This window comes from Alexandromys fortis, unplaced genomic scaffold (assembly GCF_014885135.2).
Source record: "Alexandromys fortis isolate MF-2015 unplaced genomic scaffold, M_Fortis_MF-2015_v1.1 scaffold_128, whole genome shotgun sequence".
In the NCBI taxonomy this organism is placed as follows: Eukaryota; Metazoa; Chordata; class Mammalia; order Rodentia; family Cricetidae; genus Alexandromys; species Alexandromys fortis.
The window spans coordinates 3,099,228-3,119,863 of NW_026068012.1; the positions used below are offsets into that span (position 1 = coordinate 3,099,228).

At 45.4% G+C, this 20,636-nt stretch overlaps 1 protein-coding gene across 1 annotated transcript in view; it reads left to right on the plus strand.

The window, feature by feature from the left end:
* The window catches only part of Pcp4 (Purkinje cell protein 4), a 60,381-nt gene that overhangs the window by 26,858 nt on the left and 12,887 nt on the right, over positions 1 to 20,636 (plus strand). Inside the window, exon 2 of the mRNA XM_050162005.1 lies at positions 667 to 718. Within this exon, the coding sequence (XP_050017962.1) occupies positions 667 to 718 (52 nt within the window). The remainder of the gene's footprint in view (positions 1 to 666; positions 719 to 20,636) is intronic.

Genomic DNA, 20,636 nt, shown 5'->3' on the forward strand with positions numbered 1-20,636 from the left:
GTATGTATGTATGCATGCTCAAGGAATCTCCCAGACTGAAGCAAATCAAACCTTAAAAGTTATCTCTTCATTGTGAGTTTAATTAGGGATGACTAGAATTTAATATATGCCTGAACAAAAATGTCAAAGAATAAAAAGATATTAAAAATAGCTCATAATGTTTTTCATACTTCTGGCCAAACTGGGCAAACGGAAATCCCCAGGACAGGCATTGACAAGGATAGATAAAGTGCATCAGCAGTGGGGAGGAACGAGCAACATAAGAGTCCCTCCCGTGAACATAAGAGTCCCTTGTGCTTGGTGTGAGAACACAGTTGTGCGAGGCCAGCCTCGGCAGCCCTGGGGTTCGCAGGCAGCCTTGGCTACTTTTCTTCTGTTTGGATGAGGTTATGCTCAGTGAACAACCCTCACCATTTGGCTTTTCATGCGGCTTCTGAGTGGTCCTCAGCCAGCAGTGGGCACTGGCAAGCCAGGTGGTGGGCAGCTTCACCAGGTCCTTGCCGGGAGTCACTGTTTCCTGGTCTCGCCAGCACCGTGCTTTAACTTTCTAGTTATGGTAACTCTGAACTCAGTGATATATGAGAGATATTTGAATGAACAGAACAGACGAAGATAGTCCTAAATATGTCTGATCATTTCTTTTTCCTTTATTAAAATGTTTTTCAGAGACAAAGCGCTGGAGCGACCAACGGAAAAGACAAGACTTCGGGAGATAATGGTAAGACAGCTGCAAAGGTCCTGCTGCCTCCCCACCTCCATCTGCGTCTCCCTGGGCATGCGTAACTTTGAAACATGCCCTCCACCCAAATCGGCTTGCTATTTGTACCAGTGCTTTGGTTTTGAGTGGCTTTTAGCAGCTCACAGCGAGCCTTGTGGTCCATCTTTGCAAAGAAAAGCCAAGCAAGCTAAATGTGATGCTAAGAGCCGGTTCCCTCCCAGAAGAGAGGACTCCCATTTTGGGCAACATGTTAATTACAATGCAAATATAGTTCTCTGCTTTCTTCATTAGGGTTGGTGAGAATCCACCCGAGTTGTTGTGAGGCTAAAATGAGATCAAATGAGATAAGTGCTTTGAAAACTGTGAAATGCTCGACTCCTGGAAGGAGGGTGGGGAACTGGGCTCTGCCCTCTGGAGTACTCAGAACCCAGTGCTAGTCTCTGCGGTGGTGCTGGGGCAGGGTTCTTGCTTTTACTGCAGAGTCACCCAGAAATAAAACCATAGGGTACTGGTAGCACACGCCTCCCTTCTCTCCAGGGTTCACTGGGAACAATCTTCAGTTGTAGGAATAAACTTCATATTTTCATGGAAACTAAAGACTGGTTTGGAAGAGCTGGATTTGGGACAGAGGACACTGTGTAATAGTGAGCCCCTTTCCACACAATACTTGGGGACTACAATGTTGTTCTGAAGATGCTAGGTTCTAAATGTTCTTAAATTTTATGAATTGCAAAACATAGTCATCTTCTTTTTGGAAAAGTTCTATTGCCTCCAACTGGGTGGAAAGGAAGCTGGTGTCCACCAATCAAAGTCTGGATAGCAAATGAGACTCAAGGGAAGAACATTCCGTTGTACTGTCCTGGTCATGGCCAGAGCTGTTGAAGTGACAATGTCCTTATCAGAGTGGAGGGTGAGAAGGAGGGATGCTAGGTTTTCCTGAATCTGAGGATGCCTCATTTTATGTCCAGAAAATTTCTGCCTCCTATGTAGGTCTGAGGGAGCATGCAGGATACTGGAAGGAGATCAGAAAGTTGAAGGCAGAGCAAGACGGAGCTGATAAGGGGGAAGGAGGTGGGTTGATGCTATTGGTTCTAAACAAGAAAGGGCGTCTGTGTATCACACGGAACTATGCCTCACTGAGGCCTCTGCTCACTCTCCTGGTTGTTATTACTTCACTTAAGTATGCCAAAGACACCCAAACCTTTAGAGCATATCAGCTTCACTAGAGATGGTCCCTCATCTGGAAGTGAAAGTGGAGCAAGTTTTCAAAGCTTGCTTATTAATAAATAGGAATAAACATTCTATATATAAATTCAAGGGACTCTTGTTTATGAAAACTTCCTATTTCCAAAGCTTCAGACCTACCCAGTGCAGAGAGCAGGGGTGTTTTATATCTCTTGCTGATGTCTGCCCGACAGAGACCTGCCGAGTTTTCCTGTCTGCTGATGCATGCCTTTCGCAATGCCCCATGATGTGCAGCCTCTGGAAAATTCCACTGTGTACCTGGGAGGGAACACGATTTTAAGAAGGGAATAAAACCTTTTATTAACCAACTGCATCCTTTATAATCTCTTTTATGAGATTGTCTCTTCCCCACACTTTGAGCTTCCTGTCCCTGTGTGAGCCCTGGATACCTGAGTAGCCTGGAACCAGATGATGAGGCATGGTGGTGGCTGGGTTGGCACCAGGCCTCCCGTGACCCATACCCCTGTACACACACTGGCTTCTCTTGCCGTGCCACTGGTTCTTTGGGGGCATGTCTGCATTCCCTGGGCTTTGCACCACAGGCATGACTGGCCCTTATGGAGGATGCACCTTTCTATCATTCAAAAACTTCAATTTCTGCCAGCTTTAAAAAGATGATTCTTATTTTTTAATTGTTTAATAATTATTTAACTTTTTAAATTAGGAGTTGATTCTTATCAGTAGACATGGAGTGAGCCTCTTTTGTGGAGGTATAAAAATTAATCAAATGGATAAAGTCAAGATACTATGAATAAGGCTTTTTTATTATATAAGCCTAGATCTTAAAAGAGATTTGCTTCTAAGTAGCAAAAAGAAATTAGAGAGTATTTGATAATTATAGGATGATGGCACTGTTTAAATCCATATTATTATAAACAAAATATACCTTACTTCGAGAAAAAGTTGCTTACATATATTTGTGTATGATACACTATTATTATATTAGTAAGCCTTTTGGAGGCTTTTATCTCTGCGAATGAGCAAGGACAAAGGCTAGCAGTACCCAAAAAAGACTGCGTATAAAATGTCCCAGGAGCAGAACAAAACTCCCTGAAGAATCTAAGTTACTTAATTTCTTATTCTCAAATTTCTGGATCTTGGAATTTCTGTTTTAGCTTAATATTAAATCACATTAAAATTCAACTTATTTCATTCTGTCAGAGCAATTATCAGGGGAGATCTATCATGTTAATGTATGTTTCCAGTTAATATCCAGTAAAGCTGCCTACACATGTTAAAGGAGCAAGGACCCGCGAGAACAGACACGTGCATCATGAGACGCCGCGAGGCTGTGAGAACCGCGTCGCAGTCCTCAATTTTCAAAGCAAGACTTCCCAGCTCTAATAGTGTTTACAAGCCAACATGCTATTTTTCTAAATATGGATTTTGTTGATGTCTTTGTTTGAAATAGAAGGCCATGACAACCTTGGGAGCAATCTGTGGGTCCTACTGTTTGACGGTTTCCATCAGGAAACACGGGTGCAGGGCATTGCCTTCTAGGCTTGGCTGACTCTGGGTACTTAAGGCCGTGCCTAGAGGGTTAATAGCTAGGGACAAGATCTCCAGACATGCTTGTTGTCACTATCATCATAACATCCATTGACACAAACAATGATGCCTATCCATTTCTTAATGTCCTGGACGCCCCCTCACTCTCCTGAGATATCAGTCCACAGAAGCCCAGTGTCCCCGCGTTTCAGGACCTTTAATCAAAACCGTTCATTTTTAATTTTTATGTGCATGTGTGTGTGTGTGTGTGTGTGTGTGTGTGTGTTGGGCGTTGTGCGCATGAATTCAGGTGTCTGCAGAGGCAGAGGTAAGAGATGCCCTGGAGTTACAGGTGTGTTGAAATAGGAGCGGCAGGGCTGCGTCCCCGGCACCCGGGCCGCCCGTATGGCTAGCTTATGCCCAGAAATAATTACACGGAAGCTGTATTCTTTCAAACACTGCCTGGTCCATTATCTGTAGCCTCTTATTGGCTAGCTCTTACATATTGTTCTAACCCATTTCTAATATTCTGTTTAGCCCCACGAGCTGGCTTACCAGGGAGGAACTTAACCTACGTCTGTCTGGAGCGGGAGAATCATGGGGACTCCTTCACTAAGCTTCTTTTTCCCAGCATTCTCTTCTGTCTACTCCGCCTACCTAATTTTCTGTCCTATGAGGGCCGAGGCAGTTTCTTTATTATTAACCAATCAAAGCAACAGATAAGATACAAGACCCACCTCCATCACAGGTGATTGTGAGTTGCCTGGTAAAGGCCCTAGGAATTTAGCTTACATCATCTGGAAGAACAATAAATGCTCATAACCACCTCACCTCACTGTGAGTCTATGGTTGTCAGTTTTTTTTTTAATATTAGGATTTTGATTTCTTTGGTGTATACATCTGCTCTCATTTGTGCAAGTACATGTGTGTGGAGGGTCTATTCCCCCACCTTCTTTCTTGAGACAGAATCTCCCACTCCCGTGGAGCTCACTGATTTTTCTACGTTGGCTACCCAGTGAGTCTAGGGGACTCACCTGTTTCCTCATAACTTTGTATACATGACTGTATCACCAAGCCTGGATCAGTCACACGGGTTATGGGGATTGAACTGTGTCCCATGTTCAACAGGCACTTTAACCAGTGGAGCCATCTCTTCAGCCTGGCATTGGAATGTGGATGATCTAGAGATTCCCATGTCTCTATGGACAGAGCTCCTGGGGCCGGCTGCTGAATCAGGCCCTGGGAATCACTGCCCTTGATGTAATTTTCCACCTCAGTGAAACAATAGTTCATGGCCCCAGTGACAGATCTTTGCAGTCTAGACAGCAAAATTAAATCCAAACATGTTTATAAATACAGATGCCATCTGAATGCACATAGCTCAGTACTAATCGCCTATTTATTCTTGCAAAAATCATATCTCTTTCCTGCATGTTTGATGTGTGACCTGATATTGGTCACTCAGAGAGACCTGGCTTAAATCTCCATGTTGACAATGGAAGTAGAGAGACACCGAGAGACAAGCAGCTGCGGGGAGGAGGGGGACTTCCCGTCGAAGGAGAGATTTATGAGTAATAACCCTTCTGGATGGCTCTGCTGCTTGCCCAAAGCTAAATTGAGTTTCTAAAACTGGGACAAAATTCTCCTGACTTTACCGAGCTATGATGAATTTGTTTCTAAGGATTCCGTGTGGAGAGTGAAAGGCAGATAAACCCACCTGGTTGGAGGAAGAGAGCAGCTCCCTGCTCTGAAGGGCAGCGTCTGTCACTACTTGGGGGGGGTCACCCTGTAGTTGGGGTTCTTTAGTGAGGGCAAATAGTGCAACACAACTTCAGGTTTGGAATCCAGAGGTGCGCCTCTTCCTTGGGGCCGGGGCTGTCACTGAGGAATTTCTGGTAGCTGTGAGGATGTGCAGGAAGAAGGCGGGACTTTCCATGATGGCCTGCCACTGACGATGAGGGAAGCGCTCCTTTGTATTAGGTTCTGTCCTCTGCCTATTTTGAGTAAAATCCAAATAAAAGGAATTCAAGTTTGTTTTACCTTTACCTTCAAGAGAATCCACCCACTGGTACATAAGGGAATATTGTTCTTATTTTTCTGCCATCAAGCAGGTGGGGAGAGTGACTGAGGAGCCACGTTAACACACATAGACATGCATACTACTGTTACCCTGAGCATGAGGGCTCAAAGAAGACGTGGGATTCTCATGTGCATGCCTAGTGCTCTTTGCCCTATCCCCACCCTTATTTTAATGTCGCCCACTAGCCAGCAGCAGTCTTTTCTTTGTTCTCTGTGCATGACAGATTATCAAGACCCACATACCCACGTGGGCTGATTGTGCCTAGGATCTGTTGAATCCATCACTATTTGATTTGTACAAGTATGGGGTGTGAGGTCACATGTGCAGGGGCGGGCAAGCGGTGAGAGAGGACTCACATCCATGCTCAGGAGAGAAGACCATTGTTGGAGGATGCTGTTGAGGTGACATTGTATTTGTGTCTAGATGTGATCTCTAGAAAGGCGACTGAATGAATGTCTCCGACCCCGGGTGCTTCTCTGCATAACGTGGCTATGCTTGACTTCTACATAAGGCGTGGAGACAGGGAGGCCCAAGCTGCCTGGGATGCAGCTTTGGGGAATGGGGGGGGGGAGGAGGGAGCTACCAATGCATTTGGAAGGTAGGTAGAGATTGGACCTCTAGCTCCCACTGAAGGGCTCACTCCACACACATCTCAGTTCAGCTGAGATTTGAGCTTCTTTGAAAAGGGACAGTGACAACCTTAAGTATACCTCAGAAACTTACGTTGCTTATAATGCAGACTGCACCTGGCTATGGAAAACTCCCCTCCACGAAGCCATCAGGTTCCAGTGTGTGATATCTTCCAGGCCATTGAGCCTTTTCTCTCTGCTGCTGCTGTAGTAAAACCTGTCCTGCAGAAGCCGGGAGCCCCCGCAGGAGGACCGGGAGTGCAGCTGTGTATACCATAAAAAAAAAAAAAAAAAAAAGAAACAAAAAAACAAAAGAGAAAACAGCATGCGGGTGAAAATCAAAACACTCTGGTCTCTATTTAGGCTTTTTTTCTTGTTCCATTTCCTTTTCTTTTCTTATTTGAAACAGTTAATTTACACACACACTGAGAATTTCTGAGACTCAGGGATGAGTCCTCTGTGCTATTGGCTCGGAGCCCTCTACAGAATCTGTATTCCGGGAGGAAAGGATGGATGTCCAAGGTTGCTTCTAATATTGATCCAGATGGGTAAAGAATGAAATTGGAATTGCTTATTAAGCCAGGCCTTTGAGCCATCAGGGTCTGCAAGGAAGCCTGCTTCACGGGTAGCATTGTTGAACGAGTGGCTGATTCCCTGTGAAGGTTGTCTCAGGGGTTAGTGCTGACCGGATTTATTGCCATCGATCTGAGTTAGCAGAAGGAATTTTTAAAGAGATGTTTTGCCCTTTGTGTTGAGCAGTGTAGTGACTTTGATACACAAGAATCATCTTAGAGAAACTCGATGTTGGTCTTCTTTGGAATGAGTACATCTGATATGTTATTAACCATATAGAGGAAGGTGCGGGCCTCATCCTCTATCCTTCCTCCCCTTCCATCTTCATTCCTGTTCCCCCTCCCTCCCTCTTCCCTCCTCCCTGTCCTCTCCTTCTTCCCTCTTTTCCTCCCTTCTTTCCTTCCCTCACCAACTTCCTTCCTTCTTCCTTACCTTCCTCTCTTCTTTCTTTCCATCTTTTCCCTTTAGACATTGAACATGGTATAAGAAGGCGACTAGCCTAGCTGAATATCAAGCTGCATTTCACATCACGCACATTAATGACAACCTGAGTGATAAATGATGCTCAAGAATGCTGTTAGAGATCTTTCTAGGCCCACAACAATATCATATGACCTGGGAAGATATTGACCTCTGCCCTTTGGAGCTCTTTCCCAAACAGGAGACAGTAGCTTCAAGCTACACTTATGAATTATTTGGTCAAATGAAGAAAAATGCAATAATTTAGACATCTCAGTGGTCTTTCATTTGTGGTTCTAGGGTTGGGCACCACCTCTGTCTATGAAACAGCACACGTTTTTAAATGAGATGACCAGTTTTGTAGACAGAAGGGCTATTGGAAGCGGAGCAGATGGTGGCTTGGTTGCTTTAAATTTTTCCACAGGGGTTAGAATAGAACAAAGACCCTCCTGAACTTTGCACCCTGAACTGGTCTGCTCAGGGATTTGACTACGATTTCTCTTCTCATCTGGGGTGATACCTTATTGTTGCGTGTGATGTGGCTGGGCTGGAGCAGACCAGCTCCTCCTCTGTATCTGATCCCACAAGTAGTAGAGAAATAGTATTGCCTGTGTGCTTGCAAATCTCTCAATCCCCACCTCCACCCCTGGTAGGTGAAGCAGTCCTAATCTTATTTAGAGAATTGATTTTTGCAGGCAGCAGTTTCCTGGAGGTAAGAAGCGGTTTATGCTCCAGCCTGGGCTATGTAAAGATAAGGTGGTCCAGATGCGTAGGCGTCACACTAGGGAGGTTTGGCAGAGAGTAGCAGACATGTGGATATGCTGGGGTACTCATGCAGTATCAGCTCTCAGCAGGCATGTGAAAAAGCTGGGGTACCCCTGCAGTATAGGCTCCCAGAAGGTATGTGGAAATGCTGGGTACCCCTGCAATATCAGCTCTCAGCAGGCATGTGGAAATGCTGGGGTACCCCTGTATATCAGCTCTCAGCAGGCATGTGGAAATGTTGGGGCACCCCTGCAATATCAGCTCTCAGCAGGTGCAATGTCTGCTGTTCTTTGAGAGTGGGTCTTGTTCATGGGCCGGATCTGTGTTCCCAGCTAACTGTCCAGGATTAGGTGCAAGCCTGGCTACCGCAGTGTTTCCAGGGGCAGATGGAAGCTGGACTACTCCAGTTTCAGGCTCTAGGAGGGAAGGCTCAGAAACTGTAAGAGAAAGCTCTCTAAATACACCTTTGGGGAAAGCCCTCAGGGACTGTTGGAAACTTATGTAAATTCCTCTCAACTAAGTGATTAGCTTCTATAGCTTTCACAATGTCACAAGTCAGTTTATGATCAATATTAATTAATCGTAAAAATTAGGCTCAATATTTTTCTCTATCCAATCAAGAAATGATATTTCAATTTCTACAATCTTATTCTCCCCTAATTTTTTTTTTTTTTTTTTTTTTTTTTTTTTTTTTTTTTTTTTGATTCAGAAAGTGACCAGTTTTCATTAGACTTAGGGAGGCTGAGAACCAAGTTATGTGTCAATCATGATTTTAAGAAGTACTTCAAAATGAGATGGTGAAGTCTTTGGCACTCTGCTAAACTAAAATTGAGTCCAGTGGGCTGGCCCCAGCACCATGACTTTGTTTTGTAGGTGGCAGGGGTGTGCAGATGTCCACATAGCTCTTATGGTTATCCAGATTGCAGGGACCATGGGAGACATAGAGCAGGCTTTGTCTTGAGTGTTCAGCAAGTCCACCCAGGCTCCAGTTCTGGTAGGAACAACTGAGCAAGCTTATTCCTGCTTGCTCCGCTTACCACCCCTCTTTCCCTTTCTGTTATTCATGAAGGACAGCGCCAGTGGCATTCGCTGTAGGTCTCAGTGAGGCATGGAAACTCGTCCTTGTTTAAAATGATGAAGCCGAGCATCAAACCACATTCTCTGGGTGGAGGGGCTTTTCACAACCTGGTTGTCTGCTCATGAGGCTGACTCAAGATGGACATCATATCTAAATTTTATTTTTTGAAACAGCAATCACACAATGATCATGTCAGAACCTATTTTCATTGTGTCACTGCTAAGTTGCTACCTTAATTCAACATAGAGATAACGAGAAATTTCTAGGCGTTAACAACCAACTCAACGAAGTTAAATGGGTGGAAAAAATGATTTATTATTCACTCAGAAAACTGCACCAAAGTGTGAAACTCGATAAACCCAAACCCTGAAATTCACTTTGGGCCCTTGTGAATCTTCCTGGACCATGCAAAACATCACCAAGTGGGCTCAACAAACAAACAAACAAACAAACAAACAAAATAAATAAATAAATAAATAAATAAATAAATAGAATCAAACAAGAGACTGAGGAGATGGTTCAGCCAGTATGATGCTTACCACACATGTATGAAGACCTGAGTTTGGATGCGGAGTATCCATGTCAAAGCTAGGTGTTGCAGCATGCGCCTTTAACCCCAGCACTGAGGCAGAGACAGGGAAATCCTTAGGGTTTGCTAGCATGGCTGAAATGGTTGGTTCCAAGTTTGTTGAGACGCCCTGTCTCCAAAATATAAGGTGGAGAGTAACTGAGAAAGACAGCAGACATTGACCTCTGACCTCCATATACATGTGTGCACACATGCATATGCAGCTGCCACACACTTGTGAGATACACATGCCATACACATAGACATACAAACATGATTGTATGTATACGAAATGCACACACACCTACACACTTATTGCAGTGGTGGAGTTGGTAGGCACACCCAGGCTTGACTGGGTGACTGGAAAGAGTACAGAGGGCTGCCAATGAACTTGAGAAAGCAGAGAGGATCACTGAACTTCAAGTTTGGATGCTGGTTCTTTTGGCTATTGATCACACCTAGATAGACAAGACACTCACAATACAGCCTGGTGCTTGCAGAGCTCAGGGTCAAGTTGATCCCCACATGATCATTCCTGCCGCCCTGAGAGAACTCTCCCTGAAGAGGTACAAGTGGCTCCTAAGCCAGAATCGAATGCTACTCAGACAAGAGCTTTCCCAGAAGAAACTGAAAAGCTCACAGAACAGGAATGCATTCAGCATAGAAAAATGCCAAGTCAAGGAAAATGGAAGGAAATATTAATTGGGTTCTCATTAATTTCCCAAATGAGGCGCAGCAAGCCTGACTGCTATTTTTATTTTAATGAGCTTGGCCGAGACTGCTGGATCCCTGAAGGTGCTGGTTGTGGCTTTATTTGATTTCTTACTTAGACCACACCTTGTGGTAGATTAAAGATGGCTACCAATTACCACCCAGCAAAACTGGGTGAGCTCCACAATTCATCAGGCCCTGAGAAGCTAGCAAAGTGGATGCCACATCACCAAGTGATGCCCAGCCTCACTATTGGCAGCGTCTGTTTTCCTGCTTGGGAGTCATCCACGGAAAAAGCCAGCTGCTATATAAGAAAGGCAGCTTACTTGGACCTCCAGGCTTTGAGGAGGCCTAAGCTCGCCATATAGAATGGCCACATGTATAAAAATCATCTGCTCATGGCTATCTCTGTCCTCGATGAAGAGCCATGATGAAGAGGGCTTCAGATGGGCCACTTTGCTTCTCTCATCTCCTCCCCTCTCCCCTCCCTTCCATTCCTCACTGCCCTTCAACCTTTCTCTTTTCTTCTCCCTCTCTTCTTATGCATCCTCCCCTTCCTTCCCCTCTCCTTGTGTATCTTTCCTTCTCTTACTTTCTTCATTCATTCATCCATCTGTCCATTCAATATTCTCTTGTCTACTGTGTACTACGCTCTAATCAGAGCTGGTGATTAAATATTGTGAGGGAGTCATGTGTGTGTATGTGTGTATGTTTGTTTGTATGTGTTTGTGTGTGTGTGTGTGAGCAATCTGTAATGGCAAATATACCTGTTGTGGTCCCAGGAGAACACTGGGAACACTCTGAATGGATACTCTGAAGTACCTCTGCTATGAAGGGACTATTTTCAAAGGTGTGTGACAGAGCCGAGAGAAACACAGAGGAGAGAGTGTGCCATCTAAGACTTGCCATGAGATTTTGTGGTGTGTTAGGGGTGTTTACCAGGACTCTGGGAACAGCGGCACCGCAGCAACACAGCAGAGATGTGTGGAGCTACAGGATTTAGCAAATCAAGGTACAGCATGTTCACCCAAAGTTCAATTTCAGATAAACTTAAAAAAACGTTTTCAGGATGCATATCATGCAGTGTTGGGGATATAGTTCTACCAAAAACATTTTACATCTGAAGTCGAAATTTTACCAGGCATTCTAGTGTGTGTGGCAGCTCCAGGTTAGAGGGAAGGAAGAGAATAAAGAGGTTTTCTGACAACAGCTAGGGCCACCAACTAGAAAACCCAACCAACACCTTAGAGCCACTGTCAGGAGGAAGAGAGAGGGGGTTGGAGAGCCAGGGAAGAGAGGACACAGGAATAGCTGTGTGGGCCCAGGGTCCATGCTTAGTTTCCCACAATGCACTTCTGCCCTGCGCTTCCCCCTCTTTTTTTTTTTAAACACTGCTTTTTCAAACCAAAGAGACCACACCCAAGTGGGCTGGTATCTTAAAGGCTATTGGCTGAGAAAGCAGAAGGAGCTCCCACAGCAGGCATGGGACTGGTATAAAATTTAGAAAGGCGACAAAGAGGGATATCAGGTGATGAGCAAGGCTGAACGCAGGCAAAGAACACAAAAGTCTGAGGAGGACATAGAGCTAATTGCTTTTCTACTTTTAGCTCTGCCATGTTTTTTTCTCTCTTTTTTGTGGATAAGTGCATATAAATATATGCTTGATCATGAAAATATGAAATCTTGGTAAAGTTCTATGGTTTCTGAGTGGCTTTTCAAACCATGAAAAGCTTATTGAGATGTTTGGGGTTGGGAATGGGCATGTTTATAGACTACATTAATCTACTTGTGTGATGTTTCTTTAACATTATTTAATGAGTGTGTGTAAGTGCCTGGTTGTATGGGTGTGCACTGTGTGTGCTGCATGATGTTTGCAATTGGTGAATTCATTACAATAATATCTATAAAAACAGGGATGATTATTGATTATCTTCCTACACAAATAAAGCACAAAAGTAGGTACAGCCGGTCCAGGCCTGACTGACATCCTTCCGTTTGAACTCTATGATATTCCTGGCTGGCCTGATACACTTAAAGAAAGGTTTGTTTTGCAAGGCCACATCTTGCTGTCCCAAGGGCATTCATCTGTGGCTGTGCAGATGATGGAGCATTCCTAACGTTCCCTTTGAGCCCCCATCTCCACTTATGCAGGGATTATGCAGGGACAGAGGAGCAAGGTTGCCCAAACAACAGACCCTAGTGGATCCCAGGCATCTGAGAAACATTGCCCCAACAGGTCTTGTTCCTCAGAGCCTGGAGGAAAAGAAGAGCAGCTTCTAGACATCTGTGACTGAGGACCACAGGGACCAAACCCCTTGTATGCTTAGAGAGCTCAGTATCTGTGGCAGGGGCCCACAATCAGCATACCACAGGCTTATAGCAGAGCTGCCTTCCATAGGCTGAGAGAGAGCATAGCCTGCTCGTGCTGCAGGGATCTGTGGGTAAGCTATGCGGACCCACAAGAAGTGGGAGGGGCACCGTTGGCTGCTGCAGTGAATACTACCATGCCTCCTGTGCATAGCCTCATGTGCACAAGGCTGAGCAAGGGTGTATTCAGCATTCATCTCTCCCAGTCTGCTGCTAAGGGAAGGGATGTTAACATTGGCCTTGACCTTGCTGGGGAGGATGGAGGAGCCATCTGCTCTCCTTCGGGTCCTTCTTGGCTGCCTCAGCTTTGAAACCTTGATTTAAACTTCTCATTAAACTGAAAGATCTGCAGCTTAAAGGCACAATAAATGGCCACAGCTCTCTGTTAATCAACCATATCTGCTTTTAACGTGGTCCCTCCTCCCCACCATGATGCTAAGAATTGTGTTTTCCTATACCATGGTGAGAAAAGACGGAATAGGACCTCGTTTATTATAAACGATGTCTGGAAGTTTCAAACAGTGACAGAGGTGGTCAGTGAACTGAAAATGAGCAATTTATTAACTTGATTTTTCCCAGCATTAATTTGAAGGTTTATTAGTATTGTTATTGCGTTTCTGTCTTTAGCTATTTGTTCCTCTGCAGGTAGGTTTTCAAATCTCTCCAACTTTGTGTAGTCTTCTGCTCATGGTACACTGTTTGGGGTGACCTTTTTTTCTATCACATCTTTTTGGGCATTATCACTGTGATAATTAATAAAAAGACTCATTATTTGCATATTACTAGATTTCATTTAGTGAGGTTTAAGACATTATATTTCCTAGGTGATCCCCAGTCACTAAAATACTTGCCTTGCAAGCATGAAGGCCTGACTTCCATTCTCTGAACCCATGTAAAAAAGGAAAAAAGCCAGGCTTGGTGGCACTCACTTTTTTCTTAGCCCTGGGCAGCGGAGACAGGAGGGTTTTGGGGAATCACTTGTAAGCTGGTCTGTCCTATTTCATAAGTCTGTAGCCAAAGCCCCAAATAATCTACTGTCTTCTACATGTGTGTGCATGCATCCACACATATTCCGCATGTGCATGCTTGCATCCACACATACACCGCACACACGAGCACACAAGGTTATATTTCCCTTGGAAGTTACCTTCCTCCCAGTAACTAAATATGAGCTGCTTCTTAGCAACTCTTGAGGTTCCTTTGGAGTCTGGACCTGGTTTTCCTATTAGGCAAGCTTTCCCCTTTTTTGTTGAGATCTGTGTGGACCATAGATTAGCTGAAAACAGTCCTAGCAGTCTGAGGTTATGTTGCATGTGTGCCCTGTGCTGGCTTTGTGTGTGACGACTGCCCCTTCACTGTTTCTAAGCACATTCTCCCCTCCCTACTATTCTACCGCTGCAGACACCGCAGATAACTGAAAATTGAACCGTGCTCTGGCATTCATTTAGGAAACAGGCTCCTCAGATATCAGAGATATTTTCTGCAGCTCATGCTGATGGGAGCAGAGTGATTTTTGTTCCAGCCCTTTCTAACCCAGCCATCTTACAGAGCCAATTGCCTCCAGGAAGGCTCTATGTGCATCAACAGAGCCCACCCCCACCACACAGCTTCACACTGTGTTCGGACCACAGTTAGCTGGAGATTTCTTGGATTTCCGGTTGCCATGTTTCAGTGTGGATATAAGCCCGTTGGCAGTTTGAATAGATAAGTGCTCAGCAAGGTGCAATTTCTCACCAGTCCATAAAACAGAAGGGATTTTTGTAGTGAGCTATGACAATGAGTTGGGACATCAGAGATGGCTTTGATGTTATCTTTGCTGATTATCAGGCACCTGCTGGTCTCTGCCAGAGCCCTGGCTTCTCTGAGCTCTGTAACCATTTCCTAAGACTTTCTCAGGGACAGATGTTCAGACCTCTCCTAGTCCACCTTACTGTCCCCTCCTCTCCAGTGCAGGTACATTTCAGCAGATGGCTCTTAACTCCCTCTTTCCGCTTTTGGTTATTACCCTGGCTATAGCAGGCTGAGCCTGCTTGCTCTGAGGCCTGGCCAGACCCCTGGATCTGACTCTTGATCGGCACCCAAAGAGATCATGCGTCAGAATCCAAAACTTCCTTTGTTCCTGTCATTCCACACCACTGAACTTGTTCTGGATCCCTCCATGATAGACCATTGCATCCCTTTGGTCTTCATTGTCTTCAGAAGGGGACAATGTTGTCTCCTTTCTCATTGTGATACTTTATGAGTTTGTGACTGGCTCTCCTCTTTCCCAGAACACTCTAGAATATTTTAATTCTCCTTTCCTTCTTTTCATGTATCCATGTATGTGATATATGCATGCATTCATATGTGTATCTATGTTTTATGTATGGTGACATGTGTGCGTGCATGCATGTATATGTGCATGTGGAGGCTCCAGGTTGATGTCAGAAACCTTCCTCAGTTCCCCTCCACCAATCAAGCTCAGGTCTCAAGCTTAGATCTCAGTGCCAATGTTGGTCTAACTAGCCAGCTGACTAAGGGGATCCTGATTCTAACTTCCAAGGCTCACTATAGATGAGCCTCTACACCCACAAAGCATTTTATCTGGGTTCTGGTCATCTTAATTCTGGTTGTCTTGCAAGCGTGGCAAGTATTCTAGCTGCTGAGCCATTTCCCAGCTCCTGAATTTTCTTTATTTTTCTTTTTCATGCATCAAAGGAATGTTAGATATGAGCCCAAGAAGAGACATGGCAGACGCAGTGGAGGGGAAAGAAGTGGGGGATAGGGAATGCCGAGCTGGGGCTGTCAGTGAAGACACAATGACAAATAGTTTGTAAGCAATTTATCAAAAATGGGAAAATGGGAGAATTTGGTCTAAATTTTATTCTTCTACCATCACTCACACCACACAGAGGTGCATGCACACACACGCACACACACTCATGCACGCACACACATGCACATACACACACTCACACATGCATGCACACACAAACATCTTACTGCCACCACTCACATACACATGCACACACACAGACACATACACTCAAGCATGTGCGCATTCTTTTCCTCCCTCTCTCTCTCTCTTTCTCTCTCTCTCTCTCTCTCTCTCTCTCTCTCTCTCTCTCTCCCACACACACACACACACACACACACACACACAGTCGCTATCATGGCATCTGCTTTGTGTTGGCCAGCTCTTCCTGAGCACAGGGCCTGCCCTGGAGTGTGTTGTAAACCCAGTGACACTCCACTGAAGAAAACCGCTTGCCCTCCCCTAGCAGCTGTCCATCACAAAGGGCTTCTTGAGTGGGACCTCGTGCTCTTTTCTCTTCTCCATGCTGGGGTTTTGTCTGACTCAAACCTGCACTAAAACAACTCCCCAGTGACCTCCTGCTCCACCCATAGGCCAATGCGTCATGCAGCCCTCACCAGACAAGCTGTTTGCAGTAGGCGGTTGACACAGAGACCCACAAGCAGACAGCTTGCAGGTGGTGAGAAGGCCTGCAGCACTCAGCCATAAACAGGCGTCTTTAGTAAACCTCTTCCACCAGGGTTCAGGGGTCCATGTGGAAGCAGAGGCAGGAAGATGGTAAGAGCGAGAGGCAGTGGAAGACTTTAAGGAGACGGTGCCTTTTATACACGACAGGACTGGTACACATACGAACTCATAGAGACCATGACAGCAAACATAAGAATCCATACAAACTCATAGAGACCGTGACAGCATGCATGAGAATCAATACGAACTCACAGAGACGATCACAGCACACATGAGAATCCATACAAACTCAAAGAGACCATGACAGCACACATAAGAATCCATACAAACTCACAGAAACCATGACAACATGCATAAGAATCTGATCTTTTATTGCAAAAACTGCATTTCCAGGCAGCTGACTGCTGAATTTGTAAAAGGGTGCCTTTTCTTGGTCATTACTCTGGTCTGCATCCAGTTTTTCAGGGCGGATCCATGACCACCATTCAGATGAGTTCAGGTATAGATAACAAAGTCCCACTCGTCACAGATGAGGGGGCTCCTCCCATGGTGGTGATATGGACACCTACGATTAAGTTACTGCTGTTTTTCAGCCAGAATATTCCTATTATCTTTTGTAATTTTGAAACTGTTTTCCCTGTCAGTCAAGGCTATGCCACTCAGCTCTAAGCCTTTTGAGCATGTGCCTGAAGCAGCCACACTCTGCCTGCCTCAGTTCTGGTCTCTGGTGTCCAGTGAGAATTACTTGTCGAAAGATCATCATTTGCCCCTTTTATTGACACTTAAATTATGGCTCTGTCTGAAAGAGCAGAGTGTAATTTTCAAGTTAGTAGCTAGATACGCTTGTGGGCAGGGAAGCTAAGGTCTTAGAAGGCGTGAGACACACGCAAATACAAATTTCACTCTTTCTGTTCACACATCTCAGAGTTGAACAAATCCACAAAATCCTGCCAATTATGTGTCTGGGTTTGACACAGCCCCATAGGTCACCCTGGTCGTTCACACTGAGTGAAATGTAATTCCCCACTGTATGTTTCTAGGCTCAGCTTAGGATGTCTCTTGCGAAAGGTGGGCTGTAACCGCTCTTGGGAGATGTTTCCATTCTATAACGCACTAATATCAGGTGCTTTTTAAAGAATTCTGTCTCAGTTTCAACCCTTGCTGGTTCCAGTTGCTGTCCCATGGGCACCTGCAGTCCAAATATGTCCTCTCTCACTTCTCACACTTTTGATCTAGGCAGGAAGGCTCCTATTACCTCTGTTGATAATAACAGTGCTTCAAGAGATGGCGTTTTAACAATCGGCTGAAAAATTGTGTTTAGGTATTAAATTTTATTTTATGTGTGTGAATGCTTTGTCTGCATGCGTGTCTGTGTACCGCATGCTTGCATCATTTATGTAGGTAAGAAGAAGGCATTAAATCCCTTGGAACTGGGGTCATAGATGGTTGTGAGCCACCACATGGGTGCTGGGGATTGAACCCCCCATCCTCTGGAAGAACAGTCAGTAACCTCTGTGCCATCTCTCCAACCTCTGAATATAGGTTGGATCACATGCCTGATATGTTAGTTTATTTTCTGTCATCATGATAGATACCACGACCAAAGCTACACGGAAAGAGATTACCACCTCGAGGCACAATCCGTCCTTGAGGGAGGTTGCCCATTTACACCTGACTCAAAAAAAAAAAAAAAAAAAAAAAACATGGAGACATGCTGGTTCTAGGCCACTCACTGGCTGTGGCTCAGCTGGTTTTACTACACAGCTCACGCCCACGTGCCTCGGTGTGCTAGGTGCAGTACCACAAACAGCAGGCTTGGACCACCCGCACCAACATCAGTCAAGACGTCCCATGGACGTAGAGCAGGCTGATATGGGCAGTCCCCAAGAGTTTCCCTCTGCCTATGTGACTTCAGGCTTGGTCAAGTTGAGAATAAAAACTAACTAGCAGCTGATGATGGGAATTCCTCTTTCTTTCTGGAGCTCACGAAGGGACCAAAATGAGCGTGTTTTTGTTTTGGTCTGTAAGAGTGCTTCCGCAGCACGTGCAGGAACAGTCGTCTGCCTGCTGGTTACATTGCATGGTGGCTGAGGCAGCTGGTTCTCCTTGTTCATCCACCTGCCCCGATGCGAAAGAAGCCCGGAGTTCACCAACCTGGGGAAGCTTCCTGGAATTGGTTATCAGAACGTTGTTAGGTGCTGCTTAAGGCCAACTCTAAAACCACACAGTCAGTTTTCCCAGGCCCAGGGACCACCTTGTGTGGAGTAGCATTTCATTTCTTCTTGGGTTTTAGCTTACTGTATTTATTTTTTGTGTGTGAGTATAAATAATATATGTATATGTGTGCCTGTAGTGTGTGTACCTGTGTGTGAGTATGAATGTGTGTGGGCCTGTAGTGTGTATACCTGTGTGTGTGTGGGGGGGCAAGTGATGACCTCAAGTGTTATTCCTCAGGTTTTGTGGCACTGTCTACCTTACATTTTGTTTTTAATATTTTTGGAGACAGGGCCTCTATCCCTGACCGAGACCTCCCCTTGCATGTAAGCTAGGCTGGTTGGCCAGTGGGCCTCGGGGATCTGCCTGTTTCCACCTCTCTGGCGCCAAGATCACAAGCACACACCACTCTGCCTGACTTTTGTTTCAGGGTGTATTCAGGGGATCCAGAACAGGTCTTCATGCCTGTAAGGTAAGCTCTTCACTTCCTGAACCATTTCCCAAGCCCAGGTTTCATTTCTACTTCATTTTTATACCATCTGGGCCTACTGCACTCCTGGTAACTAGAACGAAGCTTAAGTTTCAGGTGAACCATCTCTAAGGAGTGATTTCCAACCCCTGAACTAGTGTTTGTCTTGGCTCTGGAGTCAGCCTTCCATGCAAGCAGACAGCAGTCAGATGTCTTCATTTCAGACACAGGGTAGTGGGAGGCCACAGATGTGGGCATGGAGGTCAGAGTGTGATGCTCAGATGCCAAGGACAATCTCTGGTAGTCAACACGCATCTTCGCATGGATAGAAACATGTAGTATTGATCCAACTCCAATCATTGTCCTTTCTGTGTCATTACACAAATATTCATCCATGATTTTTGTTTTAAAAGTATACGGAGAGGGCAGACATCTTCACAGTGGTGCCAGTTTCTGCCTTCTGCTTCATCAACACATTCAAAAGCACATGAGATTTGAGGCTGGTGACAGCCCAGGTAAAGGGCACCTCTCTGCTCAGTCCGCTCAGCCCTGATGAGCTTGCCTCTGCTTTGCAGGTCCTCTTTCAGAATTCCATTTAGAGATTTGCACCTAAAGTCGAATTCCACACACAGCAGGCTCATCTGTTTGCATCCAAAAAAAGACAGTACAGCAATCTTTGACAATATGCAAAGAAAACAGCTGTCTGCCTGGATTAGAGGCACAGAACTGGAAAGCCAGGACAAAGGTGTCTTATGAGATAGAGCCTGGCTTGGCAGCAGTGGGAGCCATAGGGGAAAAAGCATTATCAGCTGAGGATGACGGGGGCAGCTCCCTCTGCTAGGAAAGCATTTTAATAAAAAAGAAGGGGTAGGGAGGAAGAGGAAAGGCTGAGTTTTGCCTGCTACTTCCAGCTTGGGGGAGGGGGCCGGACAATGCTGTCATACTGAGGTTTGATTCCAACATCTTGATGAGCCTAGACTCTTTTTCTTCTGAGCCCTGGGGCCTGTATCCTATTTGCCTGATTTCTTCCTTTCCTCTTTCATGTCAAGCGGTCTGTGGACTAGGATGGGGGAGAGTTACAGGCACTCGGTGGACTCCGGGGTGTACGTCAGTGAGGCTCTTTTCAGGCTTAACGTGTGTGGCAGCTTTGATTGTATTTGACTGTTCTTCCTACCGAAAACAAAGGAGGTATCTGCTCCTGCGAGCGCGCATCTGGAAGTTCGGGAGCTCAAGACATAGGTGAGGTTTGTATGACAAGGAACACTTGATACCTGGGAGATCTAGGCAGGGTCAGGGACGGGAGAAAGACTGATGGCTCAAAAGCTGTGGAAACGATTGAAAAGGAGGCCCAAAGTAGAGAGAAAGGAATCAGTGACAGCGTAGGAAAACCCTCCTCCTAGTTGCTGCATCTGCCCTGCCCACTGTTTCCGTAGTCAAGTCCTGGGGGAGCCATGCTCTTTCAAGAGATTAAATGTGTTGTTACATGAGAAGTGGATTGCTACACTCTGCAGAGGAGAAGATCACACCAAGGGGGCCTTGCCTGCAGCTGGTGGCTGGCAAAAGGTATGGATGCAAAGGAAATATCTCTATGAAGCATCATGGAAGATGTTCCAGTACTCGGGATAGAACCCAGAGCCTGACACTCGGGGCAGAATCCCAGGCAAGGATGCTACTCCTAAGATGTATTTATGGCCCCTTCCAAAACAGCTTTTCATTTAGACAAGGTCTTAAAGTCAAGGTGCTTGGACTGTCCTTGAACTGATCCTCTGGGGTAGCTGGGATCTTAGTGCT